Below are 22508 nucleotides of genomic sequence, written 5' to 3'. Positions count from 1 at the left end.
ATTTTTGGATATCCAATGAATAGATGGTGAACAGGAGTGAAAAATGGGGTAAATTTAAAAAAGGACTAATATCTGCAAATTATCTCAGGCATGTAATATATTACAGAATTGAAAATTGGTATTTGGAATCTCCTGTAAAATAAAGAAACATAGGTCATTTGTTTTTGGAAAATCCACTTAAGGGGAATTGAAAAGGGGGGGGGTGAATTTTTTAAATGAGCATATCTACAGTATAACTCAAGAAATGAACATCTTACAGACGCGAAAATTGGTATTTTGAATATCTTTTAATAATAAAGAAATGCATATTTTTGTTTTCAAAAAATCCTCTTGTGGGGGGGGGGGCGAGAATTAAAAAAATAGTTGAATTATTTGTATGAGAATTAATATACCTAAGAAAAAGATGTTACAAATGTGAAAATTGGTGTTTGGAATCTCCTTTAAGAACAAAGAAACACACGTTGTTTGGAGGAAATCAATTTGTTGGAAAAAGGGGGGAATTCGGAGTTGAATATTTTTACGAGGATACATATATCTCAAAAACGGAAGATGTTACGGTCATGATAACTGGTATTTGGAAGCTCCTTTATACGTAGAGAAACACATTTTTTTTGTTTTCAGAAAATTCACTTAAGGGGGAGTGTGAAAGGAAGTGAAAAAAATTGAGTTCTTTTTATGGAGAAACTTATATCTCAAAAACTGAAGGTTACAGACATGAAAATTGGTATTTTGAATCTCCTTTAAAATTAAAGAAGCACACTTTTTTTAGGGTGAGAGGAAATCAACTTAGCGGGTGGGGGTGGGGGGAAATATGAGTTGAATTCTTTTTATGAAGATACTTATATCTCAAAAACTAAGGATGTTATAGACATGAACATTTGTATTTGGAATCTTCTTTCAAAGTACATGTACCAGGAAATGTTTGTGTGGCTGGAGCATGGGAAGGATCTCAGGTAGTGTTCGGTTACTTATTGGAGCAGGTACAGAGATGGATAGTTTCGCAGGGCGAATAATAGATGGTAAAATCTTTTGAGAATATTTATTAAAAATACTCATGTAAAATCCCTCTGCAGTTGAATCATCAAAATTAAATTTTCAGTCAATGTTTTCAAGAATGCAAGAATAAAATATTGGTGCTGTTGTATTCTGAGACATCCACTTGAAAAAATGTCCAAAAGAAATATCACTTTCTGGAGATCGTAAACACCCTACAGTTCATCTAAGATCTCTTAAATGGATTTAAATACCAAAATAACACTATGCACATAGAATTTCATTAAGTCCATCACTTGTGATGCAAACCTACAGTCTTTCTAATATTTTTAAACGTAATATTAACACACACTTGAAATAAAAGTTTTCAAACACTTGCAGTATACTCCTACAGTTCATCTAAGTTGATTTTATAAAAAATAAAATAGTGCACTTGCAGACCCTAGAGTTCATCTACGTGAAATTACCTCAAGTTATAAAAGATTTTAAAGAAGAATTTATAGTTCAAAAGCAAGACACGAAGCCTTCCTGAATTATTATGAATAGCAAACTGAAATTCACATGAAGCACTTTTCTGTTGGTGGAGCACTATGATTAACTGAGTGCTTTGTTAAAAGTTAGTTAGTGTCTAAGTGGAATTACTCACTTAAAATATAAGAAATTCACCTGGAGTCTGCTTATAAGGGTTGATGACGTACTGTCCTGCGGCTTGGTTACTGGAACTTTCTGCTGTGTGCAGCCAAGGCTCGAACTCAGCACCAGCAGCTTGACAAGTCCGTTCAATGAAGGTGCCACGTTATTATCCCTCATCGACATCCCTTGATGGGACCATGATCAAAGAAACCACGTTAATCCCATGCTGGAAATGACGTTCTATGCAGCAGAATCCCACAACACTATGCCAAGATTTCTGATGTTCTTTTAAAGATAATGTCGGAACACGGAAAGTTCAATTGGCACAAAATAATATACTATAGAGCTCTCAATCATCATTTAGATTGGTATTATACACTGACACAAATCTCAATGCACAGTTCGTCTTCGCACTTTTGTTTTATAATGTTGAATACGTGACTTAGAATACCACTGTCTATGCCACAGTATGATTCGTAAGTCAAGTCAATGAAGTAATGACCTACAGTCGTTTTCAAAATGGAAAACAAAGTTTTTCATACACACAGTTTATAGAAAAAGGATTGAACACTGTCACAGTTCACAATAATCACTGATAATGTCTTAGGTTCGACCGTAGAATAATCATCACATTTCATGAAACACTTGAAAAAATGTCATTAATAACAGTCTCTACAACAGTCTCTGGAATAATAATGTTTCATAGATGAAGAAGATTTTATGACTGAATTTGCATAACATGAGTCCATACGACCTAATATTGCCATAAAAAGTTTTTAATATTCAGTTAGTTTCTCGTAGTAGTGATCGAAAGTTCGAGAAAATACACGAAAAATATAGTCATATTTAGCCCTGTTATTTGGTGAATGTTTAGTGGAATAGTATCTCACACAGTTCACAATTGTACTAGTGTAGGAGAAATGCATCTCAGAATCATTTAAATGGTCATAAATTAGTAGTTTATCACACGTGGTGTCTTAGAATACTGTCACACTCAATGACAAAGTTCAAAATTACGTGAAAATGAAAAAGTCCACAATATCGTTAACTGTTAAATGAAATACTTAAATCTCCAATTACACTTCAATTCACAACTTCTATGGTAACTTCACTCGGTTAACACACTCCTAAATATTATATAATGATGATTTAGTCTGAAAAAATTTTATAACATTTCATTTAAGTAATAATAATAATAACTTAAATGTTTCCACCTTTTCAATACAATATATTCACAAAATTACAAAATTATACGGTACTAGTTTCGACCCCAGACTAAATCATCATTATATAATATTTAGGAGTGTGTTAACCGAGTGAAGTTACCATAGAAGTTGTGAATTGAAGTGTAATTGGAGATTTAAGTATTTCATTTAACAGTTAACGATATTGTGGACTTTTATATATTGTTCAATACGGACCAAAAACATGAAATTCATAACCATCAACATTTCATTTGTCACGACGTGGTAGAAACTTTACTTGCAACATCTTTGCACAATTTCAAAGTGCTCGAGTGTAACTTCTACGTCTTCGCGGAACACGACGGAGCATACTGTCATTCTGTCATAATCATAGAACACACTGGCTATACTCTCGGTTCGTTGACCTATTTATATCCGACTGCGAGCAGCGCTCTGAGTCAGGTGACGAAGGGGTGATAATACTTCCCAAACTTCAACTTGTTTTATCTTGGAAACCACTGGATGGATTAATCTCAAATTTGCAGGTTTTTACTTTTAAAACATGGGCTACAATTTAGTGTTGGTCTCATATTTATTGATCCAGTCGTTGACAAGCTTAAAAATGGTTTCGAGAGAATTCCAAGGGGAGGTGAGCAACAGGCAGTGCTGACGTCACTTGACCTTGCTCCACTAATGCAGTCTCCCTCGCACAGTGCAGTGAGAACAAGAACATTCTCTCGCACAGCTGTTTGTGCATTGCAAATTCACAGTTCACTCATGAATAAAGATTTATAACTCGTATGTGCCAAGGCCTTTGCCTTCCTGGTACATAAAGAAACACATGTTTTTTTGTCTTCGGAAAATCCACTTAAGTGGGGTGAATGAATTGAAAAATTAGTTGAATTCTTTGTATATTAGGATACTTGTATCTCAAAAACAAGAGATGTTAAAGACGTGAAAATTTGTATTTCGAATATCCTTTGAAAATAAAGAAACACAAACTTTTGGGGTGAATCAACTGAACAGGCAGGGGGAAGTGTGGTGAAAAAAAGGAGTTGAATTCTTTTTATGAGGATACTTACATCTCAAAAACTAAAGATGTTACAAATGTGTTAATTGGTACTTGGAATCTCCTTTAAAAATAAAGTTACACGTATTTTTGGAAAGTCTACTTAAGGGGGGAGAAGGGTGGAAAGAAGTGAAGAAGAAGTTGAATTATTTTTATGAGGATACATATATCTCAAAAACTGAAGGTGTTACAGATGTACAGACATAAAAACTGGTATTTCGAATCTCCTTTAAAAATAATGAAACACGTACTTTTTGTTTTTGGAAAATCCACTTAAGCGGCTGAAAAAATCGAAAAAGCGGGTGAATTTTTTAAATCAGTATCAATATATCTACAGTATATGTCAAAACTAACATGTTACAGATAAGAAACTTGGTATTTGGAAAGTCCTTTAAAAATGCAGGAGCATGTACCCTTTTGTTTACAGAAAAGGCACTGAACAGGGGTGAAGGTAAGGTAAGGGTTATTCTGCCCGAAGGCAGGTCCGAACCTCCGCAGAGGTGTTCCTGAGCCAGAGTTTACGTGCGGTAGGGTGGCCAGTTCCTTTCTGCTCCTCCATTCCCTTACCCCCCACCAACAGCACGTGGCAACCCATCCAACTCCTGACCATGCCCAATGTTGCTTAACTTCGGAGATCTCACGGGATCCGGTGTTTCAACACGGCTACGGCCGTTGGCAACGGGGTTGAAAGTAAGTGAAAAAAGAGTTGAATTATTTTTTTATGATGTGTCTTATATCTCAAAAACTGAAGATGTTACAGAAATGAAAATTTGTATTTGGAATCTTCTTTCAAAGTAAAGAAACATGTATTCTTTTGTTTTTGAAAATCCACTTAAGATCCCCGGTGAATGAATGAATGAATTGAAAATTTAGTTGAATTCTTTGCATGAGGATACTTATATCTCAAAAACTAAAGTTGTTACAGCAGTGAATATTGGTATTTGAAATCTCCTTTAAAAATAAAGAAACATGCATTTTTAAGAGGATCAATCTAATGGGGCTGGGGTGAAAAAGGAGTTGAATTATTTTTATGAGGATACTTATATCAGAAAAACTGTAAAGATGTTTCAGACATGAAATTTGTATTTGGAAACTCCTTTCAATGTAAAGAAACACATATTCTTTTGTTTTCAAAAATCCATTTAAGGGGTGTATGAACTGGAAATTTTGTTGATTTCTTTGTATGAGGGTACTTATATCTCAAAGACTTAAGTTGTTACAGCCGTGAAAAATTGGTATTTGGAATCTCCTTTAAAAATAAAGAAACATGCATTTTTGTTTTTAAAAAATTCACTTAAGGTGCTGAAAAGAATGTTAAAAGCAGTGTATCTAAAGTATATGTTAAAAACGTAACATGTTACAGACATGAAACTTGGTACTTTTGAAGTCCCTTAAAAATACAGGATTTTTTTTTTCAGAAAAGGCACGTAAAGGGGGTGAAAAGAAGTGAAAAAGAGTTAAATAATTTTTTATTAGGATGCTTATATCTCAAAAACTGAAGAAGTTACAGACTTGTAATTTGGTATTTGGAATCTCTTGTAAATAGTACAGAAACATGTACAGTTTTGTTTTCAGGAAATCCATTGAGGTGGTGGTTGGGGGGAAGGACTGATAAAGAGGTTGAATTCTTTTTATGGATATACTTATATCTCAAAAACTGAAGATGTTACAGATGTGTAAATTGGTATTTGGAATCTCCTTAAAATTAAAGAAACACATTTCTTTTCAACTCGAGGAAAGACTGTTTCTCACATGTACAGTTCTATGTTGCATGATAATCTTAGCCCCAAAAGGCAATGCCACAAACGTGTTTCACAAAGAGTTTCTGGGGTAAATAAAACTGAATTTTTCAGTGAGTTTTTTACTTTAGGGATTTTCAGATAATGTCTTGGTACAGTACCGAGGAATGATTACCTTTATCAAATTACAAAATCCACGCGAGCTAAGCTGCAGGTAACTGATAGTAATAAATAAATAAATAAATAAATAAAGCAAACTTGTAAATGAAGCTGAACTCCCTGGTATTTACAGAAGTTGTTGAAAGTGATCTCCTTGAGCTGCGATGCAATCTTCACATCTTGTATTGAGATTTTGAAACACGCTTTGCAGTTAATGGACAATGATAGAGTATGCAGTGTTCCTAATTTTGTTTGTTAATTCTTCTGCAGTTCAAGGATTATTCCAACAAACATTTGAGATTTCCCCTAGATAAAAGTTGCAGGTGCTTAAATCAGGTGAATAATGGGGCCATTACTGATGATCTGATCATCATCAAACACTTCCTGCAACCATTGCGTAGAGCTATGCATTGCATGGGCCGTCGCACCATCCTGGAAATAACCGTACCTATTTTCTCCTTCAGTCAGTTCAGCAAAAAATAGTTTGAGAATGTTGTGAATATAACGGTTGGACGTAATCATGTCCTGAAAAAGTATTGGACTGATAATTCATCCAGATAATTCATCAGGCATTAATAATGCACCATACACTCACCTTCACATTGTGCAAAGGTCTTGGCTGTAAAATGTGCAGGTTCACTGTATCCCGGATCCTATTGTTCTGTGAATTGATGTATTCACTCAAATGAAACCATGCTTTGTTACTCATAAAAAGAAAGTTTGGATCCGCGATACCATCATGGATACTATTCATTAATCAATCGTAAAATCTTATTCTCGCAATGAAATCTGTAGTCTGTATGTATGAACTGAATGCATCCAGTAAGATCATAGATGTAATAATTTTGGTGCATTACATGCTGATGAATGTGTAGTACCAGTTTCCTGAATTACTCTTCAAAGCTACTTATGTGGACTGCCTTGCAGCCTTGCCTGTGTACTTTGTAACCCCTCCTGTGTGAGAGCTGTTCTCCTTCACTGTTTTTTCTTATTAGTTACAGAACCAGAACTTCACCACTTGTGAACATGTTGTTGCATGTAACATTTGATGATACTGTAGAACTCTGAAATTGTGTGCAGAATTTTTGAAGGCACCTTTGAACTGGTTTCTTCTCCTTGTGCAAATAACACTTGACCAAAAATATTCTCTGCACTGTAGTGTACTTAACTATAGCGATAATAACCTCATAACACAACTTAAAAGTCCAATAGTTACTAGCAAACTGTTGCGTCAGCTGACAAGACTTCTTATCACGCCAAGCTTGACACAAGCCATAAGGCACTCGTTTGGGGATTCCTGTGTCCTGTGAACACAAGTGCAAAGTCTTAAATTATACTCTTTGTATTATTATTGTTGTTGTTTCTCAGCAAATTTTTGGCTGAAGAATGGTACGAAATAAAATTTAATTTTTTTTACTATAAATTGAGAAATCAGTACAGAATATGTTTAAGCCACATTGGCAGTCTTAAGGTTGGATTCTAGCTTTAAAAATTATCATCTGGTGACAGTTTGTCTTTTAAGGACATATGGTACAGTACATTTTCTGACCTCTCTGAAAGATCTTGTAACAGCATAGTGCAGAGATCTGAAACTAGAAATATATGCCTTCAGTCTATTAAATATTGTCAAGATTCTCAAATTATATACAATAGCAACTGCATAACAGCTATTACTGTTATGGGAAGTAGGGAATCTTAAAGCATATACCAGTACATCTTATCTTAATCATAATAAACTCAATTATACTGGGGAAAGGAGGGGGAGGGGGGGAGAAATTGCTAGCAGTTTGAACACAACTGAGCATAATATATACATAATAATTAATTGGAAGGACATTAGAGAAGCTGGATTGGATGTGGAGGAAGTAATGGAGCAGGAAAAGTGGAAGGACAGAAAGGAGTGGAGGAGGCTTGTAAACCACACCCGGGCAATTGGAGTGGAACATTGATGATGATGATGAATTAATACCCAAAATGAACCAATGAAGACTGTTCTTCAGTATCTAAAAGTCTTTAGTTCACCCTTTCACACTGATAACATTGACACTGACATTGTCAATATTGTAACAAATTAACCTATTTTCAGTTTATATCAATATAGTGGGTGTATCTAAATTCCTGTTACACACTTCTAGGGCCTGTAGGAGGGTCTGAGTAGATAAAATTTTGTATATGAATGCATATCCAAAAAACGTATCATTTCCACACAAAAATCAAAACACCCCCACATATTTAAATGTCCCAGGTCTGCTGCATTAATAAGCAAAGAATGTATTTCATTGTTGCTGATGTGCTTCTGCATCCACTTACAAGAACGGCTCAATGTAGTGACCACCCACTTCGATACAAACATTGTACCTACTCACAAACACCTGGTAGTTGAACATCTGCCCCTGCCATAAACCGCACCAGCAGATCTCCCTTTTACTCCACCAGGGTCTCGTAAATCTGACTCTTCATGTGAACCCACAGGAAATAATCCAGCACAAATAATAACGTAGCAGGTGCAGGACATTTAAATGTGTGGTGGTGTTTTGTTTGTAGGATGGAAATGGTACATTTCTGGACATGGGTTTCAGTTCAAAATGTTATATAATTGGTACCCCTACTAGCCTGGGTATGTAATAGTAATTTAGATGAAAATGAAAACCTACAATCTGTTTTCCAGTCATTGACCGGGTCAGGGATGTAATGAATGAAGCAGATATAGGCTATTAGTGCGATGGGGTCGCCACTCCCAAAGTGATTTATTAATGACTGATAGATACTATGAAATGTGAATGGAGAGTGTTGCTGGAATGAAAGATGACAGGGAAAACCGGAGTACCCGGAGAAAAACCTGTTCTGCCTCCACTTTGTCCAGCACAAATCTCCCATGGAGTGGCCGAGATTTGAACCATGGTATCCAGAGGTGAGAGGCCGACGCGCTGCCACGGAGGCTAGTAATTTAGATATTCCTTGTATATCCAATATAGGAAACTCGGAAGCAGGATATGAACATACACAAAGGATTAGTACAACATGGGTAAAAGAAGCAACAAAAAGGATAGAAAGGAACAAATTCCACATCCCCATTTACTGCTTTCATCATGAACAGGTTCTCCTCTCATCAGTTCAAGTTTCTCTACATTCATTACTTCACAGCCTTCAACATGATCATATCTGCTTCTCAGCTCTATGAGGGGCTTAAGTATCCCTAGTTACAAAATAAAATGTTAATTAAGGTCAACCTAATCAATAAATTTGTAATGATTAAGTATCCTATTTACTGAGAAGGCCAATATAGACAAATATTATCTTGATGTGGTGAGGGATAAACTGGAACACACAAAATAGGAGACAAAAAGATTATAAAGTTTTATGCACACGACAGATGACTATAAACACAGGAGGAAAGATTGACGTAAGGGAAATGTGATAATTGATGATGTTTTACATCTGTTGGCATCATTTAAATAAGACAGTTAATATGTTGTGAATTCCGTTGCAGATGCTCCTCGTATGCGTCAGGGAGATATCAGTTTTGCACTGACTGTGGTTCTTCATGCAATGTGTCCACCTGCTACTAAAACTGCACCTGTCACAGCTCAAAACATCAAGACAGCATCGGAAATGCGAGCTGGGAGCTTGACATACAGCAGCTGGGATTCTAAGAAATTTACACACATATCTCTGTCTCTCTATCAGGTAGCTTTCTTGGGTGAGTGTTAAATAAAATTTTCTTATACTTCCTAATTATAAGGTACATAACATGTTGCTGTCATTGGTAAGGAACTATGTGGAGTTGGACAGATGATCATCTTTTGCACTGAAGTTTTTAAGATTGAATCCTGGTACACCAGCCAGCAGACTCGTATCATTAGATTCATTGGTATGTTACAGGGCTCCTTGTCAGAGAAAACTCCTGATACTATGGCATCTCTCAAGACCTAATTAATACAACAGATATTAAACACATGACAATGAAAATGTTAAGCTTTGATTACTTTTCAGAGAAATGAGAGCTTCCTTGATGTTTGGTGAATAGTAGCTGATTTTATGACATGCTGCCTTCATTGTGTCCATAATTTTAGCAGTTTTTCTTGATCATAATGCCATGTTGTGTCAGAGTTCCATAATAAGTAAATCTGCAATTATTGGCAGCTGTGGTAGTCTGTAGGCACAAGGAGTAAGTTGATGTTGAATCTGTTTTATGATCTCATACTAGGTTATAATGGGTCACCAACTTACTGTAATGTAGTGAATACTAGTTCTCTGAAGGTTTCTGAAGAGGAAAATCCCATCATCACTTCACTTTCAGGAAAGTCACCATAGAACAGTGGTCTTCAAATTCTTTGCACTTGTGACCCACTTGAAGTATAGGCAATTTTTCGCTACCCACCCGTCCAACCTCATTAAAAACCATTTAAATTGGTAAACTACATAAAAATGAAATTATAAATACATAGTCTTACCTTCAATTAATGAGACACCTGTGCTTTGACCAGGTTACAGACATAACACCAACTGGGTTGAATTTGACACAAATCCGCTGCAAACCATCCACTTCATGGTTCGTATCAATAAATTTATAAGAAAATCAAGCAGAGAAATTGTTCTACCTAATCAATACTTTTTATTTTTCCTTTGACAAATTTATCCCTGGCGTGGTTGCGCGTCTAGTTTATTTCTATATAAGTAATAATAATAACAACGTAAACGTTTCAACCTTTTCAATACTAAAATATATTCACAAAATTATAAATTACACGGTACTAGTTTCGACCCATCTAGGGGTCATCATCAGCCGTATTGGAGCAAAGATCATTTTTGGCGAAATCCTAAGAAAATGTTATTTTAAAGAATAACAAGTGAAATGAGATGTTATTATGGTAATAGTTAATAATACAAGGAATATACATACTAAGAGGTTTTTAACAAAGAATAAAGTATAAATGGGGTGTTGTAAAAATTATAATCATGGAAATCAGTAAGTTCTTGTATTGAAATGAAATATGGCTTAGGAAGAGGGCTTAAGGTGGGGCTGAAGGGTGCGGGAGAAAGTGTAATTGTCTTGGAAAAGTACCTTTGATTAAATTTAGGATTGAGTTTAGGTTGGCTGCATTATTGTTTCTGAGGAAAGTGGTAAATAGATCGAAGAGTATGTTGGGTTTCTCTGAGATTTCATTGAGATTGTGACTGGCATTAAAGTATTGGTCTAGGTGTATGTAGTAATTTTCCATTATGTTGAGTAAAGGGCCCTTGTTTGCTAATACGAGGATGTCCATGTCTTGTTCAATATTGGTGAAATTATGGTTATAATCTTGCATGTGTTGGCCGATGGCTGAAAACCTGTTGTATTTTATTGCGTTAGTGTGCTCGTGGTACCTGATAATGAAGTTTCTCCCGGTTTGCCCGATGTAGGCTTTTTTACAGGTGGTACATTTGATCCTATAAACTCCTGATTTTAAAAAACTGCTGGTCTTGTTGATGTGTGAAGTATTGTATAAAACGTTCATGTTCTTATTGTTGGTTTTGAAGGCTATTTTAACGCCTTGTTTCTTAAAGATGTTGGTTAACTTGTAGATATCATTGTTGAATGTGAAGGTGGAAAATGTTAGAGGTTTGGTTACTTCTTTTTTGAGGGTAGTTTTTGGGCGATGTTTGTGTTTATTGATTATCCTTTCTATAAAATGATTGCTGAAGCCGTTGAATTTTGCGATTCCGCGGATTGTGTTGAGTTCGTTTTTTAGATCTTTATTGGACATAGGTATGCTGAAGGCTCGGTGAACTAGGCTGTTGTATGTGGCTCGTTTGTGGGACTGGGGGTGCGCTGAATCTTGGCGAATGGTGGAGGCTGTTTGAGTGGGTTTTCTGAAAATTTTATAACTGAAAGAATCTGAGTTTCTAGTGATGGTTAAATCTAGAAAGTTGATTTTTTGATTTGATTCGGATTCTAGTGTGAATTTGAACAATAAGAACATGAACGTTTTATACAATACTTCACACATCAACAAGACCAGCAGTTTTTTAAAATCAGGAGTTTATAGGATCAAATGTACCACCTGTAAAAAAGCCTACATCGGGCAAACCGGGAGAAACTTCATTATCAGATACCACGAGCACACTAACGCAATAAAATACAACAGGTTTTCAGCCATCGGCCAACACATGCAAGATTATAACCATAATTTCACCAATTTTGAACAAGACATGGATATCCTCGTATTAGCAAACAAGGGCCCTTTACTCAACATAATGGAAAATTACTACATACACCTAGACCAATACTTTAATGCCAGTCACAATCTCAATGAAATCTCAGAGAAACCCAACATACTCTTCGATCTATTTACCACTTTCCTCAGAAACAATAATGCAGCCAACCTAAACTCAATCCTAAATTTAATCAAAGGTACTTTTCCAAGACAATTACACTTTCTCCCGCACCCTTCAGCCCCACCTTAAGCCCTCTTCCTAAGCCATATTTCATTTCAATACAAGAACTTACTGATTTCCATGATTATAATTTTTACAACACCCCATTTATACTTTATTCTTTATTAAAAACCTCTTAGTATGTATATTCCTTGTATTATTAACTATTACCATAATAAAATCTCATTTCACTTGTTACTCTTTAAAATAACATATTCTTAGGATTTCGCCAAAAATGATCTTTGCTCCAATACGGCTGATGATGACCCCTAGATGGGTCAAAACTAGTACCGTGTAATTTATAATTTTGTGAATATATTTTAGTATTGAAAAGATGGAAACGTTTACGTTGTTATCATTATTACTTATATATTATTCTCAGTTCAATACGGACCAAAAACATGAAATTCATAACCATCAATAGTTTATTTCTATCGTTGCAAGGAAACTACCAAGGCCACTTACTGGAAATGCCATCTACCTTTCAAGTAACTGTTGATAACAGATATAATAATGCACCAGCACACCAGTGTTAGTCTAACTCGTGTGATGGTGAGTCATTGTTATCTAAGTATCAATGGCATTTGATAGACACCACGCGAACTTCTCCGCCACAAAGTAGGTTCCCGTTTTGGAGTATTATCTTCAATATTATTGAAGCAATTATCAAATCAAAATCAAAATCTCTTTATTTGCAAATGAGGTGTTTACCTCGGTGGCAAATGGCACACTAAAATACATTATTGGTAAGCACTAAATATTGAATTAACAAGAAATAAACTTTTCCTATAATACAATATTATATAATTTACGCTAACAATTTTTTCTATTAAACACACAGCTCATCCTTAATAAATTTACATTGTTTACAAAATTCTACTTATAATATCTCCTGTACTACTTACAAATATAGTCATCTGATATACAGTATGTGGAATTACTTCAAATGAACTGTACAACTGGTATAAGATTAAAATTTACATTGCATTTATTTACTTTTTCCATTCTGGAACCTAAGTAGCATAACGACCTGCTGCGTCTTAACCAGAGCCCCTTTTACCACCATTTTTCAGAGTTCCTGAAGGGCCTTCACAGCTACCGTAGCGGTCCCAGGGCCCTCGAAGTCCCCACTGTACTTCACCCCTACAGGCAGTCCCCTACTTTGGCTGTCCAAACTCCTTAGGCCAGGGGATGGAATTAATTTATTCACACACATTCTTTATTTACATTAACCTGCACTGGTCGAATGCCCTCTAACATTTCATTTATTTTCTCTGTTGCTGTTTATTCTCTTTTTGAATATCTGTACAGATTTTGGAAAAGGATCAAACACTACCCCTGGTAAACTGTTCCACTCCTTCACACCCTTCCCAATGAACAAAAATTTACCCCAATCGCTTCTGCTAAAATTCCTTCTAATTTTATTTTTGTGGTCAGTCCTGCCGATATAATTATTTTCCAACTGAAGCCTCTCACGGATATCTCCCCATGCTGCTTCTCCTGTATAGGCTCTATATAAACCCATAAGTCTAGTTTTCTCCCTTCTCTTACTTAAAGTTTCCCACCCTAGTTTCTTTAACATTTCTGATACACTACTCTTTCTCCTGAAATCCCCTGTTACAAATCTTGCTGCTTTCCTCTGCACACTATCTATTTCTTTTATTAGGTATTCTTGGTGAGGATCCCAAACACTGTTTGCATATTCCAATAATGGACGAACCATACTGAAATAACTTTTTTCTTTTAATTCTTTGTTGCATCCTTTAAGTAGCCTCAATATGACATGTAACGATCTGTATGCTTTCCCAACAATGTCATCAACATGACCCTTCCAGTGCAAATTACTTTCAAATCTCACACCTAAGTATTTGCACTTGCCATCTCTTGGGATAACTACCTCATCCAAAGTATATTCAAATTCAGTTTTAAAGCTCCTGTTTGTAAAAGTTGTAACCGTTGATTTGCCTCCATTAACCTTCATATTATTTTCTTCAACCCATTTTTGGATACTTTCAAGGTCCCTTTGTAATTCTGAACAATCCTCAATGTTGTTTATATCCCTATAAACAATTATGTCATCTGCATACAATCTTATTTTTGATGTTACATTGTTCCCTAAATCATTTACATATATTAAGAAAAGTAACGGACCAATTATACTACCCTGTGCAATTCCCTTCCAAACTTTCTCTTCCTGCGATACGCTAATTCCTACTTTGACTTTCTGAACCCTTGAATTTAGAAATGTTTTTACCCAACGTGTAACCCTTATGTCCAATCCTATTCCCTCCAATTTCTTTAATAATATTCCATGTTCCACTCTATCAAAGGCTTTGGAAAGATCTATGACTATGCAATCTAACTGACCTCCTGAATCCAATTGATCTGATATGTCCTGCTGAAATCCCACCAGTTGTGCCTCACAAGAAAATTTCTTTCTAAATCCATACTGGCTCCTCATGAACCAATGTCTCAGATTGCATGTTTTATTTCTAACATGTAAATTTCTCATATTTTTAGTGCCTTGTTATCATACCTTCTCCTCCTCTCTGGTATCCTTATTTTGATCGCCTTGACAAGGTGCTGCAAAATTTGCTAAAATCCCTAAAGAATGCTGGGAACTATTCTTTGATGACACAATATTTATCTACTATACTGGAGTGCACAAACGCGAAAACTGAAGAGGTTCAATCGAACGACTGCAGAGAAAGGGGTGCTCAATCTACCAACATATGTGAAATAAAAGCCCTAATTGGCATACTGTACTTATATGCTGCAGAGAAAGATACCCACACAAATATCAAGGACATTTGGGCTAGCAATATGACGGGTGTAGAACAGTGCCACTTGGTTATGTCCAAGAGACATTTTAGGTTCATACTCTGTTGCCTAAGATTTGACAATAAGGATACCAGAGAGGAGGAGAAGGTAAACTTGGCACCAATTCGAGACATTTTTACCTTGTTTGTGAGGAACTGTCAGAAAGCATATTGTGTTGGAGAGTACTGTACATTGGACGAAAAACTGGAAGGTTTTCATGGATACTGCTGCTGTAGACAGTTCAATCCCAGCAACCTGAATAAGTATGGTCTGAAGATATATGTTTTGGTCGATGCCCGAATGCACTACACAGTTAACCTGAAAGTTTATGCAGGGAAACAGCCTGAGGGACCATTTGAAATGAGCAATAAAGCAACAGACATAGTGAAATGCCTAGTTTCACTTGTATTAGGTTCTGGAAGAAACATCACCACAGATAATTGATTCACTAGTATTGAGCTCGAAAACTATCTATATGAACATAACATTAGCTGGAACCCTAAGAAGAAATAAACCTCAAATTCCCCCGAAATTTCTTGGAACTAAATCTCGAGAGGTTGGGTCATCATTGTTTGGGTTTCAAGACTGCTTAACATTGGTTTCATATGTTGACAAGAGAAATAAAGTTGTTCTTGTTCTCTCGACAATGCACCATGATGCAGCAATCGATCTTGGAACTGGAGACTAAAACAAACCGGACATGGTGACATTCTATAATGCTACTAAGTCAGTTGTTGACAGTGTGGATCAGTTGAGCAGTATATACAATTTTACAAGGAAAACAAACATATGACCAATGGTAGTGTTTTATAGCACACTAAACGTGGCAGAAATAAAATCTCAAATTGTTTTCCAATTACCAATATTTTATATTAAAAAGTGCTGTAAAAATTAAAGCAGTCTCCTCCTTTAAAAAAATGTTTTTCTCATGGGTATTTGACATTAAAATTTATGTTGTTGTTTGAGTCATCAGTCCACAGACTGGTTTGATGCAGCCCTCCAAGCCACCCTATCCTGTGCTAACCTTTTCATTTGTACGTAACTACTGCATCCTACATCTGCTCTAATTTGCTTGTCATATTCATACTTTGGTCTACCCCTACCGTTCTTACGACCTACACTTCCTTCAAAAACTAACTGAACAAGTCCTGGGTGTCTTAAGATATGGCCTATCATTCTATCTCTTCTTCTCGTCAAGTTTAGCCAAATCGATCTCCTCTCGCCAATTCGATTCAGTATCTCTTCATTTGTGATTCGATCTATCCATCTCATCTTCAGCATTCTTCTGTAACACCACATTTCAAAAGCTTCTATTCTCTTTCGTTCTGAGCTAGTTATCGTCCATGTTTCACTTCCATACAATGCCACGCTCCACACGAAAGTCTTCTAAACATCTTTCTAATTCATGTATCAATGTTTGAAGTGAACAAATTTCTTTTCTTAAGAAAGCTCTTCCTTGCTTGTGCTAATCTGCATTTTATGTCCTCCTTACTTCTGCCATTGTTAGTTATTTTACTACCCAAGTAACAATATTCATCTACTTCCTTTAAGACTTCATTTCATAATATAATATTTTCTGCATCATCTGCCTTCGTTCAACTGCACTCCATTACTTTTGTTTTGGACTTATTTATTTTCATCTTCTACTCCTTACCCAAGACTTCGTCCATACCATTCAGCAGCTTCTCGAGATCTTCTGCAGTCTCAGATAAAATAACAATATTATCGGCAAATCTCAAGGTTTTGATTTTCTCTCCTTGGATTGTGATTCCCTTTCCAAATTCCTCTTTGATTTCCTTTACTGCCTATTCTATGTAAACATTGAAAAGGAGGGGGGACAAACTGCAGCCTTGTCTCACTGGATTGCTGCTTCTTTTTCAAAGCCCTCGATTCTTATCACTGCAGACTGATTTTTATACAGATTGTAGATAATTCTTCGTTCTCGGTATCTGATCCCAATCACCTTCAGAATCTTAAATAACTTGGTCCAATCATCATTATCAAATGCTTTTTCTAGATCTACGAATGCCATGTACGTGGGCTTGTCCTTCTTGATTCGATCCTCTAAGATCAGACGTAAAGTCAGGATTGCTTCACGTGTTTCTTCATATCTTCTGAAGCCAAATTGATCTTCTCCCAGCTCAGCTTCAACTTTTATTTCCATTCTTCTGTAAACAATACGTGTAAAAATTTTGCAGGCGTGAGATAATAAACTAATGGTGCGATAGTTTTCACACCTGTCAGCACCGGCTTTCTTGGGAATAGGTATAACTACATTCTGCCGAAAATCAGATGGGACTTCTCCTGTCTCATACATCTTACACACTAAATGGAATAACCTTGCCATGCTGGTTTCTCCTAAGGCAGTCAGTAATTCAGAGGGAATGTCATCAATTCCAGGTGCCTTGTTCCTATTGAGGTCACTCACAGCTCTGTCAAAATCTGACCTCAAAATTGGGCCTCCCATTTCATCAGCATCAACAGCCTCTTCTTGTTCCAGAACCAAATTATCTACATCTTCACCTTGATACAACTGTTGAATATGTTCCTGCCATCTTTCTGCTTTGTCTTCTTTCCCTAGAAGTGGCTTTCCATCTGAGCTCTTAATATTCATACACCTAGATTTCCTTTCTCCAAAGGTTTCCTTGATTTTCCTGTATGCAACATCTACCTTTCCTAGGACCATACAACCTTCAACATCCTTGCACTTCTCCTTCAGCCAGTCTTCCTTAGCTGGCTTGCACTTTCTATCCATTTCATTCTTTAATCGCCTGTATTCTCTTCTGCCCCCTTCATTTCTAGCATTCTTGTATTTTCGTCATTCATCAATCAGGTCTAGTATCTCCTGAGTTATCCACTGATTCTTAGTTGATCTTTTCTTCATTCCTAGCATTTCTTCCTCTATTGTGTTTCCTTCAGCCTTTTCATTTAGTCCTTTTGGACATGTTCCTTGAAACAATCCCTCACATTCTTTTCTTTCAACTTGTCTAGATCCCATTGTTTTGCATTCTTTCCTTTCTTCAATTTCTTCAGCTTCAGATGGCATTTCATAACCAACAAGTTGTTGTCTGTCCACGTCTGCTCCTAGGAAAGTTTTGCTATCCAACACCTGGTAAAAATTTATATATAGGTATCTAAATGTTTCTTTAAGCAAAGCGAGAACTTGTTATTCTTCACTTTACAAAGGTAAAGATTTACAACATCCTTCTATTCAATTCAACGTATATCCATCTTAGATGGAATATTTATTCCATAATTATTTCATCTCCTTTGGCTACAGTCTTAATGAATGGCTGTTGAACATTTGCTAATTTTGCTTTCGTTAGAATCTTAAGATCCCAAAGAAGCGTCCCACTTGTTGGTAGAAGAGGGCACTATTTTGTGCATTGTTGGTGATCTCTCTTGTGGAATAATTATTCCATCTAAGATGGATATATATTGTATTGAATAGGAGTAAGTAATAAACCTTTTTCCTTTGTAAAGTGAAAACCGTCAATACGGAATGATTTTAATATCTTGTAATTGTTATTCTTCATCATAAGAATGTAAAGGAGAGGGCATGTAAGTCTCTGGTGAGACCCCAGGGTTCCAGTGTACGGGACCCTCACCAGAATTACTTGATTCAAGAACTGGAAAAATTCCAAAGAAAAGCAGCTTGATTTGTTCTGCATGATTGCCGAAAAAGAGTAACATTACAGAAATGTTGCAAACTCTGGGCTGGGAAGACTTGGGAGAATGGAGACGAGCTGCTTGACTAAGTGGTATGTAAAAAAGTAAGAAACAATGTTAGGTCTTGGTCCACCCAATCAATACACATCACTTTACAAGTGAACTATTTAATTAAAAAACATATTAAATATATTTAGGGACATGTTTTGTCTCTATTTGAGACTTCATCAGCCATAAAATCACGTGATAGATTACAAAACTCAAAATTCAGAAATTGAAGAAAATGGAAGAACCCAATGCCTTTTTAGGGACATTTTTGAGAAACGCAAAAGATATAAATATAAATACATTACAGAAATTGATCTCACTTCTTGCAAAAAACGAAAAAAAAATGTTGTCTTCAATGTTAAAAAAATGAGTTATAACTTGAAATATGACAAGCCTGCCATAATGTCTCATACAGAATCAATGTCCATTGTTGTTATCCGTATTTAAAAAGGGAAGTTCCTTTTGAACTGTTGAGAAAACAATGGAGAACAAATATACACACATTTAATGAGGTAGTTTAACACTTCTTGCAAACAATCTTTCTGCAAAGTTAAATATGAATGACCTTACTTGAAAAATGTTGCAAGCATTCTTGATATCTGGTAGTTTCAGTGTGTTGACTGGGGAGATTGAAATTCTAGCCTTGGAAAAGGAATGGTACTAAATCCATATGAGAACATTTAAAAGCATTAACTTGTAGAATTTTCTTTCAAATTGAGCTATTCTGGTAGAAGAAACCTGAAGCTTTATGAGACCACCTGTCATACGGCAAAGACCAGCGCTGCATGACAACCATATTCGTGGCAAGGTCTGGAAAGAAAGAGATATAAAAATTAATGGGTTTAAAACCCTCGGATATCTAAGAAAAGAGATTCCGTCACAAATGTATCACCACCGGGCGAGTTGGCCATGTGCGTAGAGGCGCGCGGCTGTGAGCTTGCATCCGGGAGATCGTGGGTTCGAATCCCACTGTCGACAGCCCTGAAGGTGGTTTTCTGTGGTTTCCCATTTTCACACCAGGCAAATGCTGGGGCTGTACCTTAATTAAGGCCATGGCCACTTCCTTCCAACTCCTAGGCCTTTCCTATCCCATCGTCGCCATAAGACCTATCTGTGTCGGTGCGACGTGAAGCCCGTAGCAAAAAAAAAAAGTATCACGTAAAAGCTTACCATAAATGAAACACCCTGTAGCTGGTTTAGACTGAGCGTCGCTCTGACTTGCTTCTTGCCATGCTACTGCGCTTGTTGTAGTTGTTTCTTTTGCCCAGCGGAACTTGTCTAATGGCGGAAGGGTGGGGAACAGTGCTATTATTGGGGGAAGGAGAAATAGCTTGGCCTGTAGTAGGAGCAGAAGGGCAGGAAGTTTGAATTAGAGGGGGTGACTTCAAATTATTAATTTTCCATGATGATAGAAACGATGGTATTTGTTCATATAACGGATTTTTGTTCTCTTGTATGTCATTTAAATTTTTGTTTGTGTTAATACTCTGGTCCAAACCTATATAAATATTTTTGTAATTGCTCATCAGGTTCCCTTTGCTTACTTTTTTTTAAATGGTCAAGTCTTTATTTATATCAGTATATTGGTGACCAGTATCCCCCTTATGGACACTCATTGCAGAATACTTCTTGTGTCTGTTGGCATTGACGTATTCGAGATATCTGGTTTGAAAACTCCTACCTGTTTGTCCCGCATATGTGACGAAGCATTGATCCCACTTAAGTTTATAAATTCCTGAATCTAAGAAATCCTCTTTATTGTGTTAACACTATTATGGTTATAAAATATATGACCATTATTGTTTTTAGTCGAAAATGAGGCTTGACAGTCGTGTTTTTTAAATAATTTTGTGATTTGGAAAATCCCTGGGTTAGTAAAAGTGAAATTTGCGTATTTTGAACTCTTGGGATATTGTTGTTCTTTCTTTTTACTTTATAATTTTATTGATGGTATTAACACTGAACCCATTCATAACAGCTATCTTCTGTATGTATCATAATTCTTTTTCTCTTTCTGTATGAGATAAAGGTAAATTGAAGGCTTGATAAACCATACTGAAATAGGCAACTTTTTTTGAAGTCACCTCCTCTAATTCAAACTTCCTGCCCTCCCGCTCCTACTACAGGCCAAGCTTTTTCCCCTTCCCCCACTAATAGCACTGTTCCCCCCTTCCGCCACTAGCGAAGTTCCACTGGGCAAAAGAGAACACAACTACAACACGCACAGTAGTGTGGCGAGAAGCAAGTCAGAGCAAGGCTCAGTCTAAACCAGCTATAGGGAGCTTCATTTATCACAGAGAGTTACAATAATTGAAAATATTTTTGATCAAAAGGGTGGAAGATTTTCAATTATTGTAACTCTCTGTGATTAGATTTTAATACGGAAAATGAAGCTGATTACTTGCAAGCTTCATTTATGGTAAGCTTTTACATCATACATATGTGATGGAATCTCTTTTCTTAGATATCCAAGAGTTTTAAACCCATTTTTATATCTCGTTCTTTCCAGACCTTGTCTTTTTCAAAAAGGAATATTCTTAACATTTAAGCCACAAATATGGTGGTCATGCAGTGCTAGTCTTTGCCATATGACAGGAGGTTTCATAAAGCTTCAGATTTCTTCTACCAGAATAGCTCAATTTGAAAGAAAATTCTACAAGTTAATGCTTTTAAATGTTGTCATGGATTTAGTACCATTTCTTTTCCAAGACCAGAATTTCCATCTCCCCAGTCAACACACTGAAACTACCTAATTTCAACAATGCTTGCAACATTTTTCAAGTAAGGTCATTCATATTTAACTTTGCAGAAAGATTGTTTGGAAGAAGTGTTAAACTACCTCATTAAATATGTGTATATTTGTTCTCCAATGTTTTCTCAACAGTTCAAAAGGAACTTCCATTTTAAATACGAACAGCAACAATGGACATTGATTCCGTACAAGATGTTATGCCAGGCTTGTCATATTTCAAGTTATAATTCATTTTTTTAACATTGAAGACAACAAAAGTTTTTGCAGGAAGTGAGGTCAGTATGTGAAAATAATGTATTTATATTTGTATCTTTTGCATTTCTCAAAAATGTCCTTAAAAAGGCATTGGGTTCTTCCATTTTTTTCAGTTTCTGAATTTTGAGTTTTGTAATCTACCACGTGATTTTATGGCTGATGATGTCTCAAATAGAGACAAAACATGTCCCTAAATATATTTAATATGTTTTTTAATTAAATAGTTCTCTTGTAAAGTGATGTGTATTGATTGGGTGGACCAAAACCTAACATTGTTTCTTAGTTTTAACTGTATCAATACGGATCTATACAATGAAGTTCGTAAATTGTACTAAGTGTTATGTTCCGAGCTGTCAGTGGAGAGATGGCGTGGAATGACATCAGTAGACGAATAAGCTTGAGTGATGTCTTTAAAAGTAGGAAAGTTGAAATTCAAGAGGACAAATTGGGGCAAATATTCATTTATAGGAAGGGGATATAAGTATGGATAGGGGAGTTAGGGATTGGAATAACTTACCAAGGAGGATGTTCAGTAAATTTCCAATTTCTTTACAATCATTTAAGAAAAGGCTAGGAAGACAACAGATATGGAATCTGCCACCTGGGCAACTGCCCTAATTGCATACCAGTAGTGACTGAATGATTTGATTGATTGATTGATTGATTGATTGATTGATTGATTGATTGATTGATTTTTTGATTGATTGATTGATTGATTGATTGATTGATTGATTAATCGATCGATTCGATCGGTTTACAGTTCCAGTTTC

The 22508-nt window shown here is 36.0% G+C and overlaps 1 protein-coding gene across 1 annotated transcript in view; it reads left to right on the top strand.

Annotated features, from left to right (window-relative positions):
- The window catches only part of unc80 (unc80, NALCN channel complex subunit), a 1117323-nt gene that overhangs the window by 974149 nt on the left and 120666 nt on the right, over positions 1-22508 (top strand). The window contains exon 57 of the mRNA XM_067137759.2: positions 9268-9477. Within this exon, the coding sequence (XP_066993860.2) occupies positions 9268-9477 (210 nt within the window). The remainder of the gene's footprint in view (positions 1-9267; positions 9478-22508) is intronic.

The sequence above is a fragment of the Anabrus simplex genome, chromosome 1, assembly GCF_040414725.1.
Source record: "Anabrus simplex isolate iqAnaSimp1 chromosome 1, ASM4041472v1, whole genome shotgun sequence".
Taxonomy (NCBI): domain Eukaryota; kingdom Metazoa; phylum Arthropoda; class Insecta; order Orthoptera; family Tettigoniidae; genus Anabrus; species Anabrus simplex.
This window is presented reverse-complemented; position numbering and strand designations above follow the sequence as displayed.